This window comes from Bacillus rossius, chromosome 1 (assembly GCF_032445375.1).
Source record: "Bacillus rossius redtenbacheri isolate Brsri chromosome 1, Brsri_v3, whole genome shotgun sequence".
Lineage (NCBI taxonomy): Eukaryota > Metazoa > Arthropoda > Insecta > Phasmatodea > Bacillidae > Bacillus > Bacillus rossius.
Genome location: NC_086330.1, coordinates 3878203 through 3903315, shown reverse-complemented (window position 1 = coordinate 3903315; position 25113 = coordinate 3878203). Strand labels below are relative to the sequence as shown.

General features: G+C 39.6%; 1 protein-coding gene across 1 annotated transcript in view; it reads left to right on the top strand.

The window, feature by feature from the left end:
• LOC134531302 (ubiquitin carboxyl-terminal hydrolase 3-like) overlaps positions 1-23162 on the top strand; it is a 48917-nt gene extending 25755 nt beyond the window's left edge. The window contains exons 6-11 of the mRNA XM_063366999.1: positions 251-425; positions 6020-6158; positions 6594-6712; positions 8053-8246; positions 13144-13184; positions 18846-23162. Of these exons, the coding sequence (XP_063223069.1) occupies positions 251-425; positions 6020-6158; positions 6594-6712; positions 8053-8246; positions 13144-13184; positions 18846-18970 (793 nt within the window). The 3' untranslated portion in view covers positions 18971-23162. The remainder of the gene's footprint in view (positions 1-250; positions 426-6019; positions 6159-6593; positions 6713-8052; positions 8247-13143; positions 13185-18845) is intronic.
• Positions 23163-25113: the final 1951 nt, after the last annotated feature.

Sequence of the window (25113 nt, the reverse complement as noted above, 5' to 3'; positions counted from 1 at the left end):
GTTAAAAAAAAAAAACCGCCTTAACCTGTTTGATATTACAGATGATTTTCTCGCCCGGTGGTTGTTCGGTACTCGAGCACGCTCTGCTCAGGCGGAACGTGACAAATATTAGTGTGTGCAGCCGGCGTTATCACGTCAGAAACCTGTATCATTCGGCTCGTGTTTGCGACGCGAGGAACAGCGGTGTGTGACGGGAGGGGCACGGGGCACGGGGCACGGCGACTGATGAGCGTGCGTGTGCGTGCTACAGAGGCTACCAGCAGCAGGACGCGCACGAGTTCCTGCGCTACATGCTGGACCGGCTGCACACGGAGCTGCTCCACCTGCTGCCAGACTTCTCGCTCAAGGACAACCCCTACATCTCGCTGGAGAAAAGCACCAGCTCCATCGTCACCACCGTCTTCGGCGGCACCCTGCAGAGCGAGGTACGCGCTGGGAGTGCAGTGTGCTTCTGCCGTTAGCGCTGTCCTTGTCACGTGTATCCCAGAGAGCAGGATTGTGTTCCCTGGAGTGCAGTGTGCTTCCGTCTTCCCAATGCTCTGCTTCTGCCGTTAGCGCTGTACTGGTTTTCCACGTGTGTCTGCCGTCACGTGTATCCCAAAGAGCAGTATTGTGTTCCCTGGAGTGCAGTGTGCTTCCGTCTTCCCAATGCTCTGCTTCTGCCGTTAGCGCTGTACTGATTTTCCACGTGTGTCTGCCGTCACGTGTATCCCAAAGAGCAGTATTGTGTTCCCTGGGAGAGCAGTATGCTTCCGTCTTCCCAACGCTCGGCTTCTGCCGTTAGCGCTGTCCTGGTTTTCCACGTGTGTCTGCCGTCACGTGTATCCCAGAGAGCAAAGTGTTTTAGCCACGTTGTTTTAATGTAATAAAAATTTACTGGAATACATCTGAAACATTGTCATTTGTAAAGTGAAATTCGGAATGAGAATTTGGAAATAAGTTTTCCTGTTTTCAAAAATACATCATCTGAAAATATATATATTTTTTATTTCTAAGAAGAATCTTTATTGAAAGACGCCATCTTGATTTCAGTTGTTTTTGAACAATTTATTTTATTAAACATTTAATATTAAAAATTGTTCCTCTTTTGATCATAGCACGTAATTTTATGAAATGCCTTGTTATTATCAGTGAACAAATGCTATAAATAGTTTCTCCTGTGGAATAATACTTGGTGGTTAGCATTGAATTATTATTTTATTGTCAGAACGACTACAACTGTGAGAATATTGTCAATAGACAATAATTTATGGTCTTCAAAAAATCAACAAATAGTATAATCTAAAAAAAATATTAAACCCTATCAAAATTTAAGATGATATATAAAATAAGATTTTTAATGTTAGCAATTTGGGATCTGTGGTCTCTTATTTTCTCTGTACTGCAATCTAAGCGTGAGACAGACCATAACAACCGCTTCAACAAAATGTGAACTACAAATTACCTGGTCTGTTAAATTCTTATCTGAGAGTGAGCTGGAAAAATGCAATCCATTTTTACAGTTTTTAATTTTGTACATAATTTTGTTACTAAAGGCCTCCCAAAGATTTTTAGATAGCATGTGCTGAAGACCTAGTAACCTCACATCTTGTATGACAGAGAAAATAAATTTTCATATTTTTTTTAATGGAAATCTTTGTTTTACATGCCATTATTTTATATTTCCTCCTAAACTACAGTGAATAGTGCATACTTGCAACTTAATGGCAGTATTCATTTTTGGTGCATGCAAAAAAAACATTAAAAAAAAGTATTCCAGTGGAGGTTGCAGGTAGTTGGGTGTAGAGTTGTGTCTGTGACTGTTGATTTACTTGAACCTGTTTGTTATTTGTTAAATAAAGGTATAGAAATTTATTTTTCTCCCGATAAAAATACATATCCGTTACACTAATCCGTAATGTACCATAAAATAAAATATTGAACTTTGCTAATCGCTCCCTAGCAACTTCGTCATCGTCTATGTACCGGTGGACCAACAGGCCACCCGGACTGCTCTGCATGTCTGGGGCAGAAAGACAAAAGAAAAACCAAGTTTAAAGCACATTATTTGTGCCTGCCACAACACCGTTTATGAAATTGTCAGTTTATAACTAAGGATAAACTTTGTTTTTGTGAGCCTCCGAATGGCGCGATCTATCAGCACAGTACTCAACAACGGCTGACAAGGCCACGCAGGTGTGTACCACCACGTAGGGAACTGCATAACTCACTGGCCAATCACAACACACCTCTTGCATCCAATGACACAATAACATACACAATACCTATATCTCGCATGAAGGCCTTTTTTGCCGAAAACAACACACTTTTCCGATTGGTTAGCATGCAACCATGATAGTTTTACCATCTCCCGTGGGAGTGAAAACCTGCTGATTTATTCCCATAATAAGAATACACACAGGAAGCACCATGTCTCTGTAACTGATAAAATGTCTATAAAATTTGTTCCACCATGTTGCGCACCTGTCTCTCATCCTTTGCCAAAACAATACACAATGTTTTAGAAACATGAATATATGTAGCTTCTAAATAAACCAAACTTAAAATATAGGCATAAAAACAACATTGAAAGTAAATAAAATACTTATAAAAGGCAATCAAACAGATACCAACCCAGCAAACAATGTGAAAAAACCAGCAAAAATGTGGTTGGATGGCCTTTATGAATAAAATAATGAAACATCAGAGGCTATTATAAAAATGTTCATGTCAATAAAATACGGATACAAACTAGATGACCATGACGTTGGACTATGTAATCGGCTGACATACTGGACTACTATAATACATGATGTCCTGAGAACACTCGGCTGTGCTGGGGAGGGCACAGTCAGCCTCAAGCCCCGAGCTGTGACCCTCGCCGAGTTATAGTTTAAGGCTCTGTCACACACGTCTCATTGGTTATTTCTGTTTCAGAACTTTCACTGCCATTTTATCAATATCCCTCTTGGATTTTATGTTTTGTCCCAAATTTTGTCAAAAGATAATCCTTAAATATTATCTAATAGCGAAAAAAATGTCACGCAAGAGTTTTTTCTGTATATACTTGACTATAATGCTATGATTTTTTTTTTTTTTTTTTACCAAAACTTTGGAAATTAGAAGTGGGGTGGTTGCATTATAATCGCAAACTTGTATTTTACTTTTGGGAACAGCTTAGTTCAAAATTTACAGGCTCTGGCTCATTAATGCCACTTATGCCACTTCAGTCCGGAGCTTCCTTAACCCCAGCTCGGGTTGTGACAGACGAGAGATGCAGGATGAAGGAGAGGAGCAAATGGAGTCTGTCACTTGAGTTCTGTCTGCTTCTCTTCCCTGCGACTGCTGGCAAAGGCACGCCCCCTCCCTATTACCCCTCCCAGTCCTCCAGACCACTGTACATCATCACATACTTTGCTTTCTTTACAGCAGCTTTTGAACCACAGTCATAAAAATACAACTTTTTTTTTTATAACTGCAGCTTGGTGTTTCCAGAGAGACCATGTAAATCACTCTACTGGCGAAAAGTGGCAATATAAATGGTCTAGTAAGTATGGAATAAGTTGAGGACAGCTGCTTACCCGAGGCTGTTTGTAGTGGGCTCCACCACGTGGACCCGGCTGAGACTCCCGGTCAGGGCGTTACGTGGCCCGTGTGAGGCGAGATATTGGTCCTCTGATTAGATCGAGCTAATTTATTAAGATCTGGCCCGCTATAGGCGTCGGGCACGCCACACCGCTTAACACGCACGGATACCACGGGGTTGGCGACACGTGGCCACACGTCTCTGATGACTCCGCGCACGTCTGGTCTCGGTCGATGACGAAGAGGAACTGGGGCGAGCAGCTTCCCGCCGGAACAAAACCGTTATTCTACTCTGTGATCCCGCGCCAAGGGTTAGTTTTAAGGAATAGACTAAACACTCTTATAATTTATACAATCCCTCATAGGGCTCAGAACCTTAAACTTCCGCTACTTTATATATTAATACTTAAATAATAATTGTTGTTCTTGGTTTCTGGGTGACGTCGCACTGCCGCTAAGCACCCTCTTGCGGTAGTCCGTGGCACGCAATTTGAACGCACGCATGTTTACATACGTCGGCGGTACAAATGCCGGGAAGGAGGGGAACTGGACAGTGGAGTCGGACCAGGCTTACGAGGCGAAGCCCGTCAAAGTTTGATAACTTAAATAATTTTCAAGAGCCATGTTTTTGAATTGTAATTTCCAATCTATAATATATATACAGGAAAGCACCAGTACAACGAACTTCAGTTAAACGAACACTTCACTTAACCGAACTCATTGTTTGGTCCCGCCAAAAACGTATATAATAACCTTGAATTTTATTTCATCTTAACGAATTTTACGATGGTCCGTTTCTTCGTGAAACAAAAATATTCACTTGAACGAACAACCTTGAGGCAAATTATGAAAAAAATTACCATCCAAAAACTTGTTCTTTATTTTTAATTTTCTTATTCAAACGTAACAGCGTGTACGTAAACAAAAACAATAACGGAACTAGTATGTGTGCGCATGTACTATCGAAATTAGTAGATTAATTCTCGTATTTTGAAATAATATTGGAATGGTATTACGTCCGTTGTACGATACAACTACTAGTACATATTCTCGGATTTTTCGTTTTTTGGCTACTTACATTACGATAATTTTTGTACGGTACTTTGGCAAACCGGTGTTTTAATTAGTTTTTGAAAGTCATTTTTTTCATCACAGTCCGTAGTGTTTTTGTCGTGTCTACAGGCGTGAAATTTTTTACGTTTTTCAATAGTGTTGTGTTCTTCATTGCCGGTTGTAGAAATGAAGCGTGGGGGAGAAAAAAAATAACGCAATTCATCAAAACTTTCGACCTAAGACCTAACTATTCAAAAGAATGACGATGCTTGTCGTCTTCAAATGTTTTGGAACACCATGCGTTTTGTAATGTATGCACGTGTGACTTTTCGATTGCACACGTTGGAAGGGATGACTGTAGAGGGCACATTGAATTAAAGAAATATGCGGAATATTTTATAGTCATGACGAGCAATAAATCCATATCGTAGTTTTTTCGCTACATCTGAAGAAACGAAAGTAACTAACGCAGAGTTATTGTTTACAAGTTCTGTTGTTTGTTTATAAGACAGTTCTTATCCAACCAGGATAAAAGAAGCAAATAAAAAGACAATTGTTCAAAAGTATAACTTTGCATACTTTGAATTGAAGGTTGAAAATTTCCTGTAAAATTATTGACATTTCTTACATATTCAGATGATTGTATTGTTCAAATCGTTTTTTTTTTCTTTGATTCATTAATTTTCATTGTATTCATATGCATAGGCCTACATTTTTCATTTTTTTTTTGCATTTTATTGTCCTTATTTTATCTTGTGTGTGTCATAATTCCTCAGGAAAAATTTATTGTACATGTACTTTTTCTATATAATTGTCATTACTGATGGGTGTGATTTGAGGTTGGCAGCTCTGCCTACAATGTGTCTCCTGACCATAGACAAAGCATCAGCAGAGAGTATGTGAACAGGTTCTTCAAGCGGCCATAGACTAATGACTGAGATACTGAACCTTAGTACACTTAAGGTGTTTCATGTGTTTATCGGTATACATATTTATAACAATGCTTATGTTTCAGTATAAAGAACTTCAGTATAACAAACTCAACTATTTTTTGGTCCCTTCGTGTTCTTTATAGTGAAGCTTTCCTGTATATTTTTCTTTATTAACTCATAATCAAAAAGTTTGGGGTCGCATTATAGAGTCACATTTTTGGGTAAATACGTGACCCTTTAAATTTTTAAAATAAAGTTCAGTAAATATTGGGTGAGGAAATTTGTGGCCCAACAACGAATGCAATAGAGCTGTCGCAATAAAGTTACAGGATAACGGAGAGAACATGAAATAGCTGATTCGGCGTGTTGGACGTAGCCTGAACAGCCGTGGTTCATGTTCATGCAGCATGCAGTGTGCGTGGCGGATGTAGAAGCTGTAGGAGGCCCGGGTGCGTGGGGCGCTGTCGCAGGTGTGCTGCCTGAACTGCACGTGGGAGTCGAAAAAGCACGACCCGTTCCTGGACCTGTCCCTGGACATCCCAGACAAGTTCCAGTGCCAGAAGAAGGGCAAGGACGGGGAGGAGACGGTGCCCCAGTGCAACATTGCTGGTGAGCAACTAGCAGGCAACCTGCGAGTATCCAGCTGATTTATTCATTTTGAAATAATTTATCTGTTTTCGTGCATTCCCTTATTTACCTGCAAGTGTACTCATATACCTCATTTTACTTCGTCATTTATCTCTCATCACTATATTCTGCTGCCCCCTCTTTTTTTCTCTACCTGCTTTCCCTGTTCATCCCTTTTTTTTAAAATTTATTACAACTTTTTTGTATGTTTCTCCCTCACGACAAATTCTTAACCTTATAATTTACGCTAACTGCTTCTTATATTTTTTGCTTACAATTTTTTCTCTGCTTCACACACTATTCTGAGCTCTATTCTGGGATGATGTGCACTATGTTTGTTTGAATGATGGGTAGTGTTGTTTGTAAGAGGTGGTGTTAGGCAACCAGGAGTGATGTCAGTTGATGATGTTTTGGCAGACTGCCTGACCAGCTTCATAGAGGTGGAGGAGCTGGCGGAGACGGAGTTGTACTACTGCAACAACTGCAAGAGCAAGCAGCGCTCAACCAAGCGCTTCTGGATCAGGCGACTGCCCAACGTGAGTCGTCCCTCCATCCTCTATCCTTTCTCCTCCCTCCTCTATCTTCTTTCTCCTTCTTCCTCTACCCTCTCTCCTTCATCTATCCTCTCCTCCCTCCTCTACTCTCTCATCCCTCCTCTATCCCTTCTTCATCCTCATTCCTCTATCTCATCCTTCCTCTAACCTCTTTCTCCTCCTTCCTCTATCCTCTATCTCCTCCCTCCTCTATCTTCTTTCTCCTTCTTCCTCTACCCTCTCTCCTTCATCTATCCTCTCCTCCCTCCTCTACTCTCTCATCCCTCCTCTATCCCTTCTTCATCCTCATTCCTCTATCTCATCCTTCCTCTAACCTCTTTCTCCTCCTTCCTCTCTCTTTCTCCTCCTTCCTCTCTCTTTCTCCTCCTTCCTCTATCCTCTATCTCCTCCCTCTATCCTCTCTCATCCTTCCTCTATCCTCTCTCCTTTCTCTATCCTCTCTCCTCCTTTCTCTATCCTCTCTCTATCTCATCCCTCTATCCTATCTCCTCCTTCCTCTATCCTCTTTTTCCTCCTTCCTCTATCCTCTCTCCTCCTTCCTCTACCCTTTCTCCTCCTCCCTCTATCCTCTCATCCTTCCTCTACCCTCTCTCCTCCTCCCTCTACCCTTTCTCCTCCTCCCTCTATTTTCTCTGTCATACTTCCTCTATCCTTCTTCCTCTGTCCTCCCTCTATCCTTCTTCCTTTGCGCATCCTCCCTCTACCCTTCTTCCGCCTTCCTTTCTGTTCCATCCTCCATTTTTCCTCCTCCATCTTCCTTCCTTTCTCCTCCAATCTCCTCATTCTAAGGTGCTCCCTGCCTCCTCGCTCTTTCGCGCGAGCGTGCTCGGGCACCTGTGTCGCCATTCATCTTTTGGGTTAACATTGTTTTGTATACACAACTAACCTTTGACCCATCACACAGTGTACTTATATTAAAAAAAAAATAGAGAATCTAAAATATTTATTGTTTGCTGCATTCCTGAATCGCAGTACACTTTCTTGAAATCATCTTAATATAAATTTAAAAATTTTTTATAAGTAGAAACAATGTCTTCTAGCAGATAAACAATCAATCTGAAATGTTTAATTATGAAAAATGTTTTTTTCTAACAAATTCTTTCTGCAGTACTAAAATAAACAAACCTTAACTAATAAAAAAAATAGTTGAAATAAGTACTTCATAAATTCAAATGTTGTAACGCAACACAATACATTTAAGAATGCACATGTAGTACAGACATGACCGGCTGTAGCGCTCCTATTCGACAGCACTGTCACGAAGGCCAGACTAGCTGGCGCGAGGCACGGACGGTGGGGACGACGTGCTGGTGTGTGCGCAGGTGCTGTGCTTGCACCTCAAGAGGTTCCGCTGGCACAACTCGTTCCGCACCAAGATAGACACGGACGTGTCGTTCCCGGTGACGGCGCTCGACATGTCCCAGTTCGTGCTGAGCAACCTGCACGAGACGCGGCGCTCGGGCACGGGCAGCAACCTGTACGACCTGGCGGCCATCATCGTCCACCACGGCTCCGGGTGAGCAGTCCGTGTCTGTGGGCTGCCTGGTGGCGGTGATGCGCTGTGGGCTTCCGTTACTCATGAACATAAAAAATTTTAAAATCAAATTTGAAATACATAACTAGGGCCAATGAAAAATGGTAAATAAAAAAGGCCCATTTCGGTGAATAAAAAGAGTTATTTCGGTGCCAAATTTCGGTGAAAAAAAAATTGTTTAGTTAGAAAAAATAACTATTTCGTCATTATAATTTTATACACATGTATATGTTTGATGGAATAATTGTTTTATTTGGTCGAAATTTATCAAAAACAATGTTTTGAAGTACATTCACATCTAAAATTTAGCACGCTGCATTTGTAATTAAAATTCTCAAGATTACATACAAAAAAATCGGAAACTGATCATAAACGTTAGTGGCTCAAGTCCATTTTGACTACCTATCTCTGAAAATCAGCTATTATATGTTTCCTGCAAACTAGTCCCCACCAAAACACAGTACTTATTCAACAGTACAGAGTATTGTTTTTTTTTTGTTTACTTTTTCACCGCCTCAACTGCGTGTGCGGTATTTGTTCATGTATATGTTGGCACTCTTGGCCGGCATTTATTTTCGTGCATTGCCGTGACAACTACGAAAATAAATAGTCGCCTCGGCTAGGACGCCCAAATACAACAATTAACATTTTGAAAGTTATGATTTGATTGGCTAATATGGAAGTGACGCTATTTTTCTGGACTGCGTTTGGCCGATTCAGAGAAAGGAACAAAGATTGAGTTAAGGCCTATCGACGATTGCGTCACCAGACGCATTTGCGGTCGGCAAAATAATGTCATTTTTGCCGTTTTATGGCCTTCTACGTCTCGTAGGAACGTGTGCGACGACGGAGACTGAGTAGGCGTACGTCTGGATGTAATAATTTTCATTCGTGAAATATATGGTTCTAGAGTAACTTGACGCTTAGTTCCAGAACCCGATGCTTTGTTCACCTTGTGCGATGCTCGAAATTTACAGTGTTTTCACACGTGTATTTTATTTTCCAGTCGACTTGCACATTACAGAACTTGCACATCATGATGCCTTTTTCTTTACTGATTACGTAAAATCCTTCAGCTCTTTCGAAAACACAACTTTCGGCATTTTATACGTTTATCCAGTGACCACGGTAATATGACCAAAATGACACAAAAACTTTCAACGGAAAACGATCATAGATGCGGAAGAGAGACATATTGCATCCACTCGGAAATAAAGAACTTAAACTCGACAGACACGCACTCGTGAAAACAAAATCATAGAACATTTCGACACTCGTAACTACCAACGCCATCTGTGATTTGTCCACCAGTAGCTAAAGTGATAATGTTTATTGCCACACACTACTCTATGGGTGCTAGAGAAAAACAAAAGCAAAGATGGCGTCTCACATATAACCTCTTGGAATAATAAACGTTTTGTGCAAGTTCCAGAATGATTCAACGTGATTTTTCGCGATAAAAAAAGTTAATTTCGCGCGAATATCGCGATTTCGTCATATTTCGTGAAAAACTACGGATTTCGCGCATCACAGCAAATTTCGTTAAAACGAAATGCAGTATATTAACGTCTTATCACTACCAAGTAAGGTTATTTGTATTACACATCATGTGCAAGTGATTTTTTTAAAATTTCGCGATTTCGTCATTAACGAAATTTGACTACCCCTATACATAACATACAGTGAAATTATGTTTACCATTATACGATAACATGTCGCACAGTATATGCTGAAAGCTTTGTTTTATTGTTAATTCATTTTATCGTCCGTTCGCCACAAACTGAGAAGACCGTATTCAGATATTCCAGCCAGTGTGTTATAAGTGTATTCAAGTGTTACTCTTTTCATTTACATTTGTTTTTTTGTTTTAAGTGAATGAGTCCCACTTGCTGTGTCTTCCACAATCTCTCTATGCTATCACTCAACATCTTCAACTGATCAAACTGATATGCTTTATCCTAGCACTGGACAATGCCACCTGAACACAAACTCCAGTCTGCTTCATGCTGTCACTCTAACCTCAGCCTAGACGGACTCCAATCTACTTCACGCTATTGCTCGAACCCTTCAACAGATCAAACTACGGTCTGCTTCATGCTATCACTAGACACCTGCACCTGATCAGACTCCAATCTGCTTCATGCTATCACGCTAACCTCCGCCTAGTCGGACTCCAATCTGCTATTCGCTATCACTAGACACCTACACCTGATCAGACTCCAATCTGCTTCATGCTATCACGCTAACCTCCGCCTAGTCGGACTCCAATCTGCTATTCGCTATCACTAGACACCTACACCTGATCAGACTCCAATCTGCTTCATGCTATCACGCTAACCTCCGCCTAGTCGGACTCCAATCTGCTATTCGCTATCACTAGACACCTACACCTGATCAGACTCCAATCTGCTTCATGCTATCACGCTAACCTCCGCCTAGACGGACTCCAATCTGCTATTCGCTATCACTAGACACCTACACCTGATCAGACTCCAATCTGCTTCATGCTATCACGCTAACCTCCGCCTAGACGGACTCCAATCTACTTCACGCTATTGCTCGAACCCTTCAACAGATCAAACTACGGTCTGCTTCATGCTATCACTAGACACCTGCACCTGATCGGACTCCAAACTGCTTCATGCTATCACGCTAACCTCCGCCTAGTCGGACTCCAATCTGCTATTCGCTATCACTAGACACCTACACCTGATCAGACTCCAATCTGCTTCATGCTATCACGCTAACCTCCGCCTAGTCGGACTCCAATCTGCTATTCGCTATCACTAGACACCTACACCTGATCAGACTCCAATCTGCTTCATGCTATCACGCTAACCTCCGCCTAGTCGGACTCCAATCTGCTATTCGCTATCACTAGACACCTACACCTGATCAGACTCCAATCTGCTTCATGCTATCACGCTAACCTCCGCCTAGTCGGACTCCAATCTGCTATTCGCTATCACTAGACACCTACACCTGATCAGACTCCAATCTGCTTCATGCTATCACGCTAACCTCCGCCTAGACGGACTCCAATCTACTTCACGCTATTGCTCGAACCCTTCAACAGATCAAACTACGGTCTGCTTCATGCTATCACTAGACACCTGCACCTGATCAGACTCCAATCTGCTTCATGCTATCACACTAACACTAACCTCCGCCTAGTGGACTCCAATTTGCTATTCGCTATCACTAGACACCTACACCTGATCAGACTCCAATCTGCTTCATGCTATCACGCTAACCTCCGCCTAGTCGGACTCCAATCTGCTATTCGCTATCACTAGACACCTACACCTGATCAGACTCCAATCTGCTTCATGCTATCACGCTAACCTCCGCCTAGTCGGACTCCAATCTGCTATTCGCTATCACTAGACACCTACACCTGATCAGACTCCAATCTGCTTCATGCTATCACGCTAACCTCCGCCTAGTCGGACTCCAATCTGCTATTCGCTATCACTAGACACCTACACCTGATCGGACTCCAATCTGCTTCATGCTATCACGCTAACCTCCGCCTAGTCGGACTCCAATCTGCTATTCGCTATCACTAGACACCTACACCTGATCAGACTCCAATCTGCTTCATGCTATCACGCTAACCTCCGCCTAGTCGGACTCCAATCTGCTATTCGCTATCACTAGACACCTACACCTGATCAGACTCCAATCTGCTTCATGCTATCACGCTAACCTCCGCCTAGTCGGACTTCAATCTGCTATTCGCTATCACTAGACACCTACACCTGATCGGACTCCAATCTGCTTCATGCTATCATGCTAACCTCCGCCTAGTCGGACTCCAATCTGCTATTCGCTATCACTAGACACCTACACCTGATCAGACTCCAATCTGCTTCATGCTATCACGCTAACCTCCGCCTAGTCGGACTCCAATCTGCTATTCGCTATCACTAGACACCTACACCTGATCAGACTCCAATCTGCTTCATGCTATCACGCTAACCTCCGCCTAGTCGGACTCCAATCTGCTATTCGCTATCACTAGACACCTACACCTGATCAGACTCCAATCTGCTTCATGCTATCACGCTAACCTCCGCCTAGTCGGACTCCAATCTGCTATTCGCTATCACTAGACACCTGCACCTGATCGGACTCCAATCTGCTTCATGCTATCACGCTAACCTCCGCCTAGTCGGACTCCAATCTACTTCACGCTATTGCTCGAACCCTTCAACAGATCAAACTACGGTCTGCTTCATGCTATCACTAGACACCTGCACCTGATCGGACTCCAATCTGCTTCATGCTATCACGCTATCCTCTGCCTAGTCGGACTCCAATCTGCTATTCGCTATCACTAGACACCTACACCTGATCAGACTCCAATCTGCTTCATGCTATCACGCTAACCTCCGCCTAGTCGGACTCCAATCTGCTATTCGCTATCACTAGACACCTACACCTGATCAGACTCCAATCTGCTTCATGCTATCACGCTAACCTCCGCCTAGACGGACTCCAATCTACTTCACGCTATTGCTCGAACCCTTCAACAGATCAAACTACGGTCTGCTTCATGCTATCACTAGACACCTGCACCTGATCAGACTCCAATCTGCTTCATGCTATCACACTAACACTAACCTCCGCCTAGTGGACTCCAATTTGCTATTCGCTATCACTAGACACCTACACCTGATCAGACTCTGATCTTCATGCTACTGAGCGACACCTCCAAATAGTCCGTGTCACATGACGATGCTGTGGCTTGAGTTTGTCTTGTTACTTGTACTGGGCAACACATACTATATATTTGTTCGCATATTGTAAACATGACATTTATAATATTTATAGTTATTTGTGTATTAATTACCTATTTAACTGATATATGTTTCAGAGCTGGCTCAGGACACTACACCGCTTTTGCTGTCAAAGATGGTAAGTGCTATGTTAGATGGTACCTAATTCTTATTAAGCAATGTCACTACATATTTTTTTCTTAGAAATTACCAGTGCTGTTAGAAACTTGTTCTTTTAGAGTGGAGTATACAAACAAAAAACTTTACGTTAATTTTTTTGGTTACATAAGTGGTTGTGGCTAGCCGAACCGTGGCTCTTTGTAACTGCTGCTGCAGAATTTGTTTGGTTCAGTGTGTTGGGAGTGTACAGCAGTACTGCACGGTTAGTGGGTGGCTGGCTCGGAGCTCCGCGATGTGCCTACAAGTTGAAATGTTGACGTACACTAAAACTGAATATTAAGTGTAAAAGTTTGTAGTCGAATGTTGAAGAGTTGTCAGTACCTTGGGATTATTATTGATTATGATCAGTATTACAACTTAGTTACGATGTACAGTAGAACCCTGTTATAACGAATCTGAAGGGAGTAGTTTATATGTTCACTATAGAGGGGAAAATTTTTATCTGAGAAAACTTTTATATTGGCAATACATACTCAAAAGCAAAATCTTAACTACACATAGGCCTAAGCCAAGAAAAGAACGAATGGAAATACAGCGAAACCCCTTATTTACGTTACCGTTATTTACGTTTTCCCGTTATTTGCACTATATTCTTCAGGTCCCGTTTGGTTCCCATATAGTCCAATACAATACTTTCCCGCGAATTACGTCTCAAAAATCGAATCAATCCCGCTATTTACGTCACGTAACAACCATAAACAACCAGAAAATACCGTGGAGCTAGTAGGCAATGAACATTTTAAATAGCAAAATATACAGCGAAACCCCTTATTTACGTTACCGTTATTTACGTTTTCCCGTTATTTGCACTATATTCTTCAGGTCCCGTTTGGTTCCCATATAGTCCAATACAATACTTTCCCGCGAATTACGTCTCAAAAATCGAATCAATCCCGCTATTTACGTCACGTAACAACCATAAACAACCAGAAAATACCGTGGAGCTAGTAGGCAATGAACATTTTAAATAGCAAAATATACATATTTTATAACATGAAAAGTTGCTTTTATTTCTAAACATGTAATAATTTAAGCCTAGGCGTGTAAAAGTACGAGTAATTATAGCAGGAGACAATCTAAAATGCACGAGGGAAAAACGTAAACTCATGAATGTACAAACATGGCTGCTTGTAAGTTCTGATACTGTATTTATGTCACAACTTAGCCGAAATACTGGTACGAGACATAAACTTCACAAGATAAAATGAGCGGTGTCTTGGTAACTGTTTTATACGTCTTTTATAATTTGGGAAGTATTGTACAGTTGACGCCATATTTTTTAAACTAACCATTTATTTCTGGGGATCGTAAATAATTAATTATTGGTATCAAGACATCATGATAAACGTAAACTTGAACATGTCACGGCAGCGAGAAAACTGGTGCGTATACCAATAAATTGGTATTAGAACTGGATAAAATTGGTACACGGGAGGTGGAGCTTATATTTTTTTCCGCTAAGCTCGCATCTATTGGTTGGCGGCTGATGGCGTCATGAGTCTGGGCGGAGCATAGAGTGCGCATGCGCCGCCGCGTCGTTACAGCAGCTGACCGAGTACAATGACCTTTCTCCGCGTTTGGCGCGCTATTGACGGTAAATATTCATCAATTTGCGGCCTTTTCTTAAAAATTTTTTTACTGTGAGCAATGTGTATGTAGCCCGTATTTGTTATAAACCCTGCCGGTTGCAACTGTATTTATAATTTGGAGAGGCAAATAATCTCCTTGAACAGCTAAAAAAGCAAGCAGAAGAAAATTTCAAATTTATTTTTTAGGAAGTAATCAGAAAAACATTTTGGCTTTCATTCTTTTTTTATTTTTGTCAAATGTGGTAAATTAATAATTGATTAAATACTAAAGTAAAATTTGCTGTTAGTGTGTTTGTACCTGCATTGTAGTATGTGCTATTAAACAAAAGGAAAAAAATTCTAAATAAGGTAAACTGTACTCCTTTTTATACTTTTCCCTTTATTTACACTTTCCCGCTTTTTACACTTTTTTACTTTGTCCCCATGAAAAGTGCAAATAAGGGGTTTTGCTGTACATATTTTATAACATGAAAAGTTGCTTTTATTTCTAAACATGTAATAATTTAAGCCTAGGCGTGTAAAAGTACGAGTAATTATAGCAGGAGACAATCTAAAATGCACGAGGGAAAAACGTACTCATGAATGTACAAACATGGCTGCTTGTAAGTTCTGATACTGTATTTATGTCACAACTTAGCCGAAATACTGGTACGAGACATAAACTTCACAAGATAAAATGAGCAGTGTCTTGGTAACTGTTTTATACGTCTTTTATAATTTGGGAAATATTGTACAGTTGACGCATATTTTTTAAACCAACCATTTATTTCTGGGGATCGTAAATAATTAATTATTGGTATCAAGACATCATGATAAACGTAAACTTGAACATGTCACGGCAGCGAGAAAACTGGTGCGTATACCAATAAACTGGTATTAGAACTGGATAAAATTGGTACACGGGAGGTGGAGCTTATATTTTTTTCCGCTAAGCTCGCATCTATTGGTTGGCGGCTGATGGCGTCATGAGTCTGGGCGGAGCATAGAGTGCGCATGCGCCGCCGCGTCGTTACAGCAGCTGACCGAGTACAATGACCTTTCTCCGCGTTTGGCGCGCTATTGACGGTAAATATTCATCAATTTGCGGCCTTTTCTTAAAAAAATTTTTACTTTGTGCAATGTGTATGTAGCCTGTATTTGTTATAAACCCTGCCGGTTGCAACTGTATTTATAATTTGGAGAGGCAAATAATCTCCTTGAACAGCCAAAAAAGCAAGCAGAAGAAAATTTCAAATTTATTTTTTAGGAAGTAATCAGAAAAACATTTTGGCTTTCATTCTTTTTTTTATTTTTGTCAAATGTGGTAAATTAATAATTGATTAAATACTAAAGTAAAATTTGTTGTTAGTGTGTTTGTACCTGCATTGTAGTATGTGCTATTAAACAAAAGGAAAAAAATTCTAAATAAGGTAAACTGTACTCCTTTTTATACTTTTCCCTTTATTTACACTTTCCCGCTTTTTACACTTTTTTACTTTGTCCCCATGAAAAGTGCAAATAAGGGGTTTTGCTGTACTTAAAGCAACAGTTTTATGAGCAAATGCAGATATTATTTTTAATGAACTATACATGTACAAACTTTCTATTACCTAATGGTTCTTGGACATCGGCGTATTATCCTTTTTTCAGGCATTTAATACTCTGTGACGTTTTCGCAGCTTGAGAAAGAAGATTGTTCAGCTTTTTTAATATTGTACTTAATGTGGATGTTGCACTTCGCGGTTACTTTGCTATTAACACGTGCGGGACAGTGGGTTTGGAGTCTATCTTTTCAATAATGTCCAGTTTATCTCGCACAGATAATGCCTTACGTTTTTTACCGCGTTTATCACCCATTTTTATGTACGTATTTTTTATTGAAGCACATTTGCAGCTTAATAACACGAAATTCTTTTTACCGTCAAAAGTAAATAAACGAAAAATAACGAGTCTGGCGCATCAAAGATCACTACGTATCATTTAGTGTCGCAGTTGCTAAAGCTGGAACAAAATTTTCTCACTTTCTATGGAAAAATTTAGTCCACAGAGTTCTATTTAGTGGTAGTCTTACGAACCTTACTCGATCAAAATGTCCGAAATGTGAACGATAAAAATGAGACGTAAAAATATTGAATTTGCTGTTATAATGTACATACGTATTTGTGTGGTGGTAATTTATGTTTAATTTTGATAACATATTAAATGTACACGCGTTCGTCCGTTCTTTAATTATGCAGGGAAAACTATTTTTTATTTTCACCAAACTGATCACCATTTTGGGCTACACGTAGCCTACCGAGGCCACTCGAATATGACTTGTTTATAATATGAACAGTGGACAATCGAGTAGCGTACTGCGGAGAAAAACTTCAATGTGATCCATAATAGACGTTTTGTGAAAAAACTTATAATTATATGAAAATATTTGAGATAAATGTGCATTATCTCGGCAAAATTTGTTCGTGGTACACTGGAAAACGTATCAACATTGACAAAAGTTGTGCGCTACATATATCCAATAAATTAATACATAACCTCACATCATTTTGCCAGGACAGACGGAAATTCACAATAAACGGGTATTCATTATAGGCGGGTTCACTATAAACGGGTTCTACTGTATATTGACTTAAAATGTAGTTTTTATTCTGTACATTTGAGACACTTTATGTCATGGCTAGGAACCTTAATTTGTGTTTTTACTGTATTCACCCGTGTAAGGGTCACATATTTTATGCAGATTGGTAGATAAAAATGTAGTGCTACCCTTAAGTAAGTTTCCCATTTTTTTTTGTGGGGGGGGGGGGGGGAGATTAAATTTTGGGCTGTGTTTTTGAATATTTCGACAAGTAACTTTAATTTGTTCAGTTAGGATATCTCGGTAGTATTGCGAAGCTCCGTGAGCAGCGCAGTTATTATACGTCTGCCGCCCACCGTGTCGGTGCTGGCAAGTGACTTGTCTGCAGCACTGACTTAAATCAGCAAATCCTAACGGCCCATATAATTTGTTACAATGCAACGTGACATTAGGGACTTTTTAAACAGAATGCTTAGTGTATTTGTTGTTTTTTATATGGCAGATTAATACAACTTGTTTTAAATACCGTTGTACTGTGTGTTACTTTTTCTTTAGTATTCCCGTTAAAACTACCTGGCATGGCTGTTGACCCAAACGTGCCAGATTTAAAGTACCCTCTTTTATCGCATAATCATCGTACACACATAATCGTTGCACCCACATTTTAGGGCATCAATATTGGAGTATAAAAAAAAACTCTCGTGTAAACGTCACATGATGTTTTTGGTCCAGCTATTAGTTTCTGAGCGCTTTGTGTAGGTATCTTTTCCGTATAAAACAATGTATTTTAAAGTAGAAGTCTAATCTTTATTTGGACATTACCACTTACGTATTTAATTAATGAAAATGCGAGGTTGTCTGCCGTGTAACTTTTCTTTTTAAGACATTTTCAAACATTATTACCTTTATCTCTTCATTTGCGTCGTCGCTATGTACCATTTACAATAATGTAGAAAGCGCAAGTTGGCATCGTTTATGTATGGTTATGTTGCTTCCTGCATAGACCGTGCACACCTAGTGGAATATCGATATCTCGCCGATTGCATGCAACGTGTGCGCTCTGTCAATTGCCGAGTTAACTACATTTGATACCCCGTACTCTTTCGTGACAAGTGTGTACTACGGCAATAGTTACACGTTAGTTCACGTCACAGATTCAAGTGGCTTGCGTTCGCGTCACTGTTTTTGTTTTTCTATTTAAAGTCGAAGAAAGGTTTTTGTTGCGCGACCTATTAATTTCAATTGTTTGGCGTGCTCTTTTAAACTTCAGTTTTTAAATAAACGTACTTTCCATGAATGGGTTTTGTTTTTATAAGAAATTTTATCTAACAAATTTTTTTTTTCCTCGCGTAATTGTCACACCCCTACTTTTCAAACATGATTTTAGAATAAAATGTGCGACGATGATGCGAGAGAACACGGTACTTCAGGAGTGCACGGGAACGGAGCGACGTGAGGAGGCGCCTTGTTGCAGGCCAGTGGTTCCACTTCAACGACAGCACGGTGCGGCCCACGATGGGCGACGTGGTGGCCAAGTGCAAGCCCTACATCCTGTTCTACATCCGGCGGGAGTTCCGCCTGCCGCAGGTCAGCTCGTGACGGAGCGAGTGGGGCCCGCCCCCGCCCCCCCTCGCGCGCTCCACGAGCCCTTCGTAGTGGAACCAAGTGATCGCACCAGTCTCCTTAAGAAATGAAAAAAAAAAATATTAAAAAAATAAATTATGCAGTATTTTGTTTTTTGGTGCAGAGGGGAAGCTGGACTTGTGTTACGTTGAAACATTCCGAGGCTTTTCAGTATTCAAGTTCTCTGCTAATTTTTTTTTTTATGTACATATTGTAATACAAATGTTTACTGATCACCCAGCGCCCTTTTTTTTTTTTAAATTTTCTTGGGGAGGTTTTCGCACGCTTGCGTTCGTCTTAAACAGGAGGTGGTCTCGGTGTTTTTTTATGTTCCTTTCTCGCTGTCCGATGCGGAGTGATCCCGACGGGGTTGGGGGGTGTAGCACGTGATCGAGAGTCGGGCGTCTCGACCCGCCCGCCGACATCTGGATTCGACGGTGAACGGCGGGTTCACATTTCGTTACGTACAACATTATTGTGGAAGAAAGACTAGGGTGTATTTATTGAAGTAGTATAGCGTGAATGCATGTTTGTGGAGTTGCTTTCTTTTGCAGATTCCATTTGCAAAAAAATTATCATGTCTCTTACTGGTTTTATTAAGCCCACGATTTTATCAATTTCATTACTGCTTATTCACGTTCGTCTATGCTGAACGAAGTGGGTTCATCGGGGAACGGGCGGTCGTGAAATTAACTGTAACGTACAAATTGAAGACATCACAAAAGGCAATGCCTTTACTGGGATCCCAGTCTATGAGATCCACTCTCGTTTAAATTAAGATGATATCAATAATAGATGTGCTCTTGATGCAAGGTTGTGAATCTGCTTGGGGAGAGATATTATTAACACTTGCATTCTCGGAAATGTGTTTTTGTATACGCCTATTGTAAAATTATCATTTGTGTATGATATGATTTATATTTATATATAGTACTACTTTCTAGCTAGTTTGTAAACAGTTAGGTACTTTTTTTTATATTATCTTTTCTCTTCTTTTGATTGCCTGTCTTTGTTTTGTGTGTCTAAAAGACCATCTGAACAGAACAGATTCTTTGTTTCTGATTTTTAATAAACTGATGAGTTGTGAAACCAAAAATCATTCAAGTGACTAATTTATTATCAAAATCATGGGAAGTGTTTTTCCTAAAAATAACAGAACTCTTTTTAATTTTGTTTGAATCACATTTAACAATGTTTATCAACTCTGTGTTCAATCATTGTTTGAGGGTATAATGTTTTGTCCAGTATTAATTTTTTTTTTTTGCTGTTTAGAATTTTGCAATAAACTAAATAGTATAGTAGTCAGAATTATCATTATTACATTAGCTGATGTTCATGTGAAGAAGTTACTATTGACAGGCATGCCAGCATAAATAAATTTACTTTCTTGTCTTATCATTCTTTCCTTTAAGTAACACAATTTTTTTATTATAATTAGTTGACAACAGTGTATTTTTTCATCTGTTCATCTTCTCAACATTCATGACCCTGTGTTGCACATGCGGTTGCAGTTGGTATGCGTTAGATTTCTGCTTGTGTGGTTGGAACGTGTATGGTGGAGCTTTGCATTGCTGTCAAAATTATTTTAAGCTAAACTGACGAAATATAAGTCGTGTAGGTGATATACTGATAAGTAATATGAGACTGGACACACCACACACCTCTCGGTGAGCACATAGAGGTACAGTTGATCCCTGTTACAAAGTGTCTCAAAGTACTTAAAAAATTTAACTTATTAACATGGAAATTTTATTAAATGGGTAAAAATTGAATGTATTTGTAGGTCCAGTGCTACATTTTTTTTAACTTGTCTGGGGAGGAAATTATCTTTAAGTGCAATTTTTTTTTAAGAGTTTTCTAATGTGTTTGTCAGATGTTTCTAACAAATTGTAGACATTTGTCGTAGCAGGCAGCAACTAGTATCTGCCCTTGTGTTCTCCCGCCAGATGCCCCAATCTCATCAGGAAAATGATTGGTGTGATGTTGAAAATTAGTACTTTAGTTTAATGCTAAACTTGATGCCAAAATATGTTTTGGAATGGTTTTTGGTTTAATGAAGAGAGAATTTGGCGGTAAGGGGGAGGCAGTAGCTCTGTCCATCCAGTAGACTTATTGTTTTCGCAGATTGGTGTATTACAGATTTATCATGGCTGTGGCTACAGACAGGAAAAAAACATGAGAAACGGGGAGGGGTGGCTGAAATTCTTAGGGAACTAATTATGTATTTTTTTATGTGTTTTAATTTGAACAGGGAATTTTGACAGCTCAGAGATGGAGTGTGGTATTGCTCTAATGCTGCAAGATTGATGTTTCCAACTACCTATAGCACTGTGTCCTTAAGGACCAGTGAAGTTTAGTTAGTTTGATGGAAAATATCACAAAGCAATTATAATTCAATCATAGATACGTACAACCATCTCAACCATCTGCAGCTCAACTTTTGGACACCAATTGTGATTTCATGCTTTCACTTGCCGTGCAGTTTCAGCTTGTTTAAAAGTTTGTAAACCCTTACCTTAAAATTTTTTAATGTTATGTGGATTGTTTCTTTTTTTTGACGTGATAACGTCTTATAAATCGACGAACGCCGGCTGCACGAAAAAGCATGAATCATTGTCATGTTCCGCCTGAGCCGAACGTGCAAGAACCGGCCAACCACCGTGCGAGAAAAATATCAAATAGGTTAAGGCGGGCTTTTTAACTAATTGTTCGTGATTATATTTAAACAAATTATTTAAATTAAATTTGCAAAAACTGTAAATAATATTTGAAAATTAAAAAGTATGCCATTTTTCAAAATGTTTTCTTATGACGTTATCACGTAAAATTATCGTCCGTAAACTGACTTTACAGACAACCCCCTTTTTTTGCTAAAACATTAAGACGGAGTATACATAATGAGACTAAGTGAGAGGTTTAACTTCAACTTCACATAAAAATTGTATGTGTGTTTTTTTTTTTAGATAAATATTAGAGAACAATAATTTAAGAAAGGGGGCCGGGGATTTTAAAATTTCTCTGAAAATGTGAAAAAATGTAAGGAATTTTAAAATCCTAATTCTGTAGCCACCGTGTCAATATTTATACTTCACAATGTCCACAATGGGAAGTAGGGGAATTCAAAGACGGTTTGGGAAATTTTTCAGAAACATAAGTCATGAAGTTATTGTAGTACTTTAAAAATTGATGTACCTATTATATCAAATCATCTGCAAATTTTTTTGATGAAATGCTAATGTTGGTGAAAAAATTGATTGGAGATTTCATTTTACTAAATGCCTTAAATTGTTTTTTAAATTTACCTTTGATGTTTAGGATTAGAAGCTGACTAATCCATCAAAAAATTTTATTTTGCATATTTTTCCGCAATAACGAAATAAATACCATACTTCGGTGAGTTATACAAAAGTCAATTTTTTAGTATTTTAATTGGTCAGCATCAATCAATTATTGCTTTAAAATAGTGTTTTTCAAGAACTCTCTCACATTTTTAAGCATTGTCATAGGCTTTTGTATAGCTGGGAGGTAATGTGTGCAGTGTAGTTGCGACTGAGGTCTTTCTTTGAAGCACAGGCATATGATCAAAATAATTCAGCTTATTTCCTAGTTCGGTTTTGTGTACACATTTGTTGGGAAGTTATTTGGGTACATGATTTGAAGAAATTTTTTCTTTTGTGAAGCCCGCAAAGTGATTGCTTTTCCTTACATTAGTGCATATATATGTATGTACATGTACATAAAATTTTGGAAGAAATTTTTTTTTGAGTTCATGTAAACAATAGCCAGGTTAAAATATTATGACCGTTCTTATGTTACAGCTTATGCATGTGAGAAGATAAGTAAGAGTAGAGTGTAAATTGTTGTGGATATGTAATTGGGAGTTGCAGTCCAAAATTTCATTTAACATAAGAGCTTTAAGTTTTCTGGCTATGTTTGAAGCTGTATCACAATGGGCCTGCTTCCATTTTCGGGAGTTGTGCCATTTGTTGGCTGGCCCCTGTTCGAAACTTGTGGAGATTTGTGCCTGTGTTTTACTGACTGGACGACAATGTTTAACCTTGTGTTGGGCCTTTGCAAGCCCAAGCTGATCTGACCCGTCGGTTTGACATTTATTGTTTAAACTGTAATGGCAAGTTAATACCTACAAATAAAATACATACAAATAAAATTTCAAGTCTTCAATCTTTTTATTGTCACTCACCCAAGATAAGATATTGTTTTGTTTGCTTTTGTGTAGAAACTGTTTTTAAGTACCTAAAAGATTGAGTGTGGCATTGAGATGTATGTTCAAGTGTATAGTCAGAGTTAAATCTATATTAATAAGGAAGAGAGTTTGTCTGTTTGTCTGTGTGTAGTTCACGTAGCACGGACACGGTGAGGCATAAAACTGTGAAATGTTGTACGTGGATGCTTCAGGGGGTGCACCCCGAAAAAAATGTTTCTAAATTCATCTTGGTTCTTTTTGAATTATTATTTTTTTTATAGTCATCTTAGACCTCGTTCTCCCTTTGATTTCCGTGGCAACGGCTGTTGCATTGTTGATGTTTCTTTCATTTTTGGTTCTTAATCCTGTCTTTCTGTAGTTGTTATCGTTGCCACAATATTTACACTTTGATAGTTTAATTAATGTGAATTCGAAGGCCCTTAAAAAATGGTGGCATCTTTGTGATATATTTATCCCAGTTTATCTCAGTTTTAATGATCATGAGTTGATTTTCAAAAGTAGATTTTCAAAACTATGCTTGGTTTTTTCTTTTGATAGAGGCACGGCAGCGACTTCCCCAGAGGTGGGGGCGTGTACAGGGCCTAACGAGCAACGCAAAAGAGTTCTGCCTGTCGAGGGTGCATCAGCTAGTGTTAAATATTTTAAACTCTTGGTGCCTGTAATTATAATGTGTACTGATAAATAGAGCCATTTCATAAATTGTCCTAATACCAGAAAAACAAATACAAATTGAGGCATACTCTATAAAAATAAATAGTTTTTTAGATGTGAGGGAAATTTTTTATACATAATTTAAATTTTTATGATCCTTGTACATATATTAAAAGTAAAATCATTTGTATCGAAGCATCTGTAAACTTAAATGAGAAGATAATGTGTTAATAATACGTGTTTTTTTTTTCTCACAGCCATTATTCATTCATAATATTCCTCATGGGGACTACACAACTGTTTTCTCGGTGAATGAGCCGTTTCTTGTCGGGACGCACTCGGGGGTTTCACATGTTTGCCTCTTGGGATGAGGCGAGTGGGTGTGGATTATAAATATCGCGGGGGTTGACGGAAACAGCACCACCTCGAGGGGGAAGGAGGCGGGCCGGACAATGGACGGTGTCCGGTGTCCGGCTAATGGATGCCGCCGCCTCTCGCGTATAAGAGTGGCCGCGCGTCTGCCCGGGGTGCTCACAGACACTCATGACAGCGGCGTGGCGCGTCATCAAGGTGAGTCTCTGTGCGCCCGAGTGGAGACGCGCACCCTGGCAACACTGTCAGGAGTGCGGCTGCTCTTGGACCACTCTGTCGCATGTTCCATCTCCAAGAGGAGGTCATTGGAGATGGTAGCATTCAACGCATACCAGGGATATTGTGGAGGAGGTATCGGCCGTGGCCTGTAGGTAGGCGCCATCGTAACATTTTGCAATCAGGAATTGGGACTTGAACCCCTCTTAAATGCAACTCTGGTTTCCGCTGTGCCACCTCGTTATTCTGTTGTAGGACACTGCTGCGAGGATTCAAAAAATTAAAATTATATTTTTGAGGTGGTCAAGGCTTATAATTTTTTTTCTTAGTAATCCGATTTGAGAAATTTAGGTTTTCAAAATTGTGTCCATTAGGTCACATTACATCAGTACCTATACTAAAATGGTCATTTAGTTATGTTGCTACATTGCTACATTCTATACTGTGGTACAATATTGTAGCCTATTTAGTATACCCACTGCCACGTCCATTTTTCAAGATTGCTAGTGACCAAAGTAGCAAGAAATAAAATTATATAAGCACACAGTTATATAGTAAGTTCATGCATTCTTAAATATGTGTAAAACCAAAGTAGTGGGGAAAAAAAAAAAAAAAATCAGCATGGCTAATAGAATTTGGTTGTGAAATTTCTTTA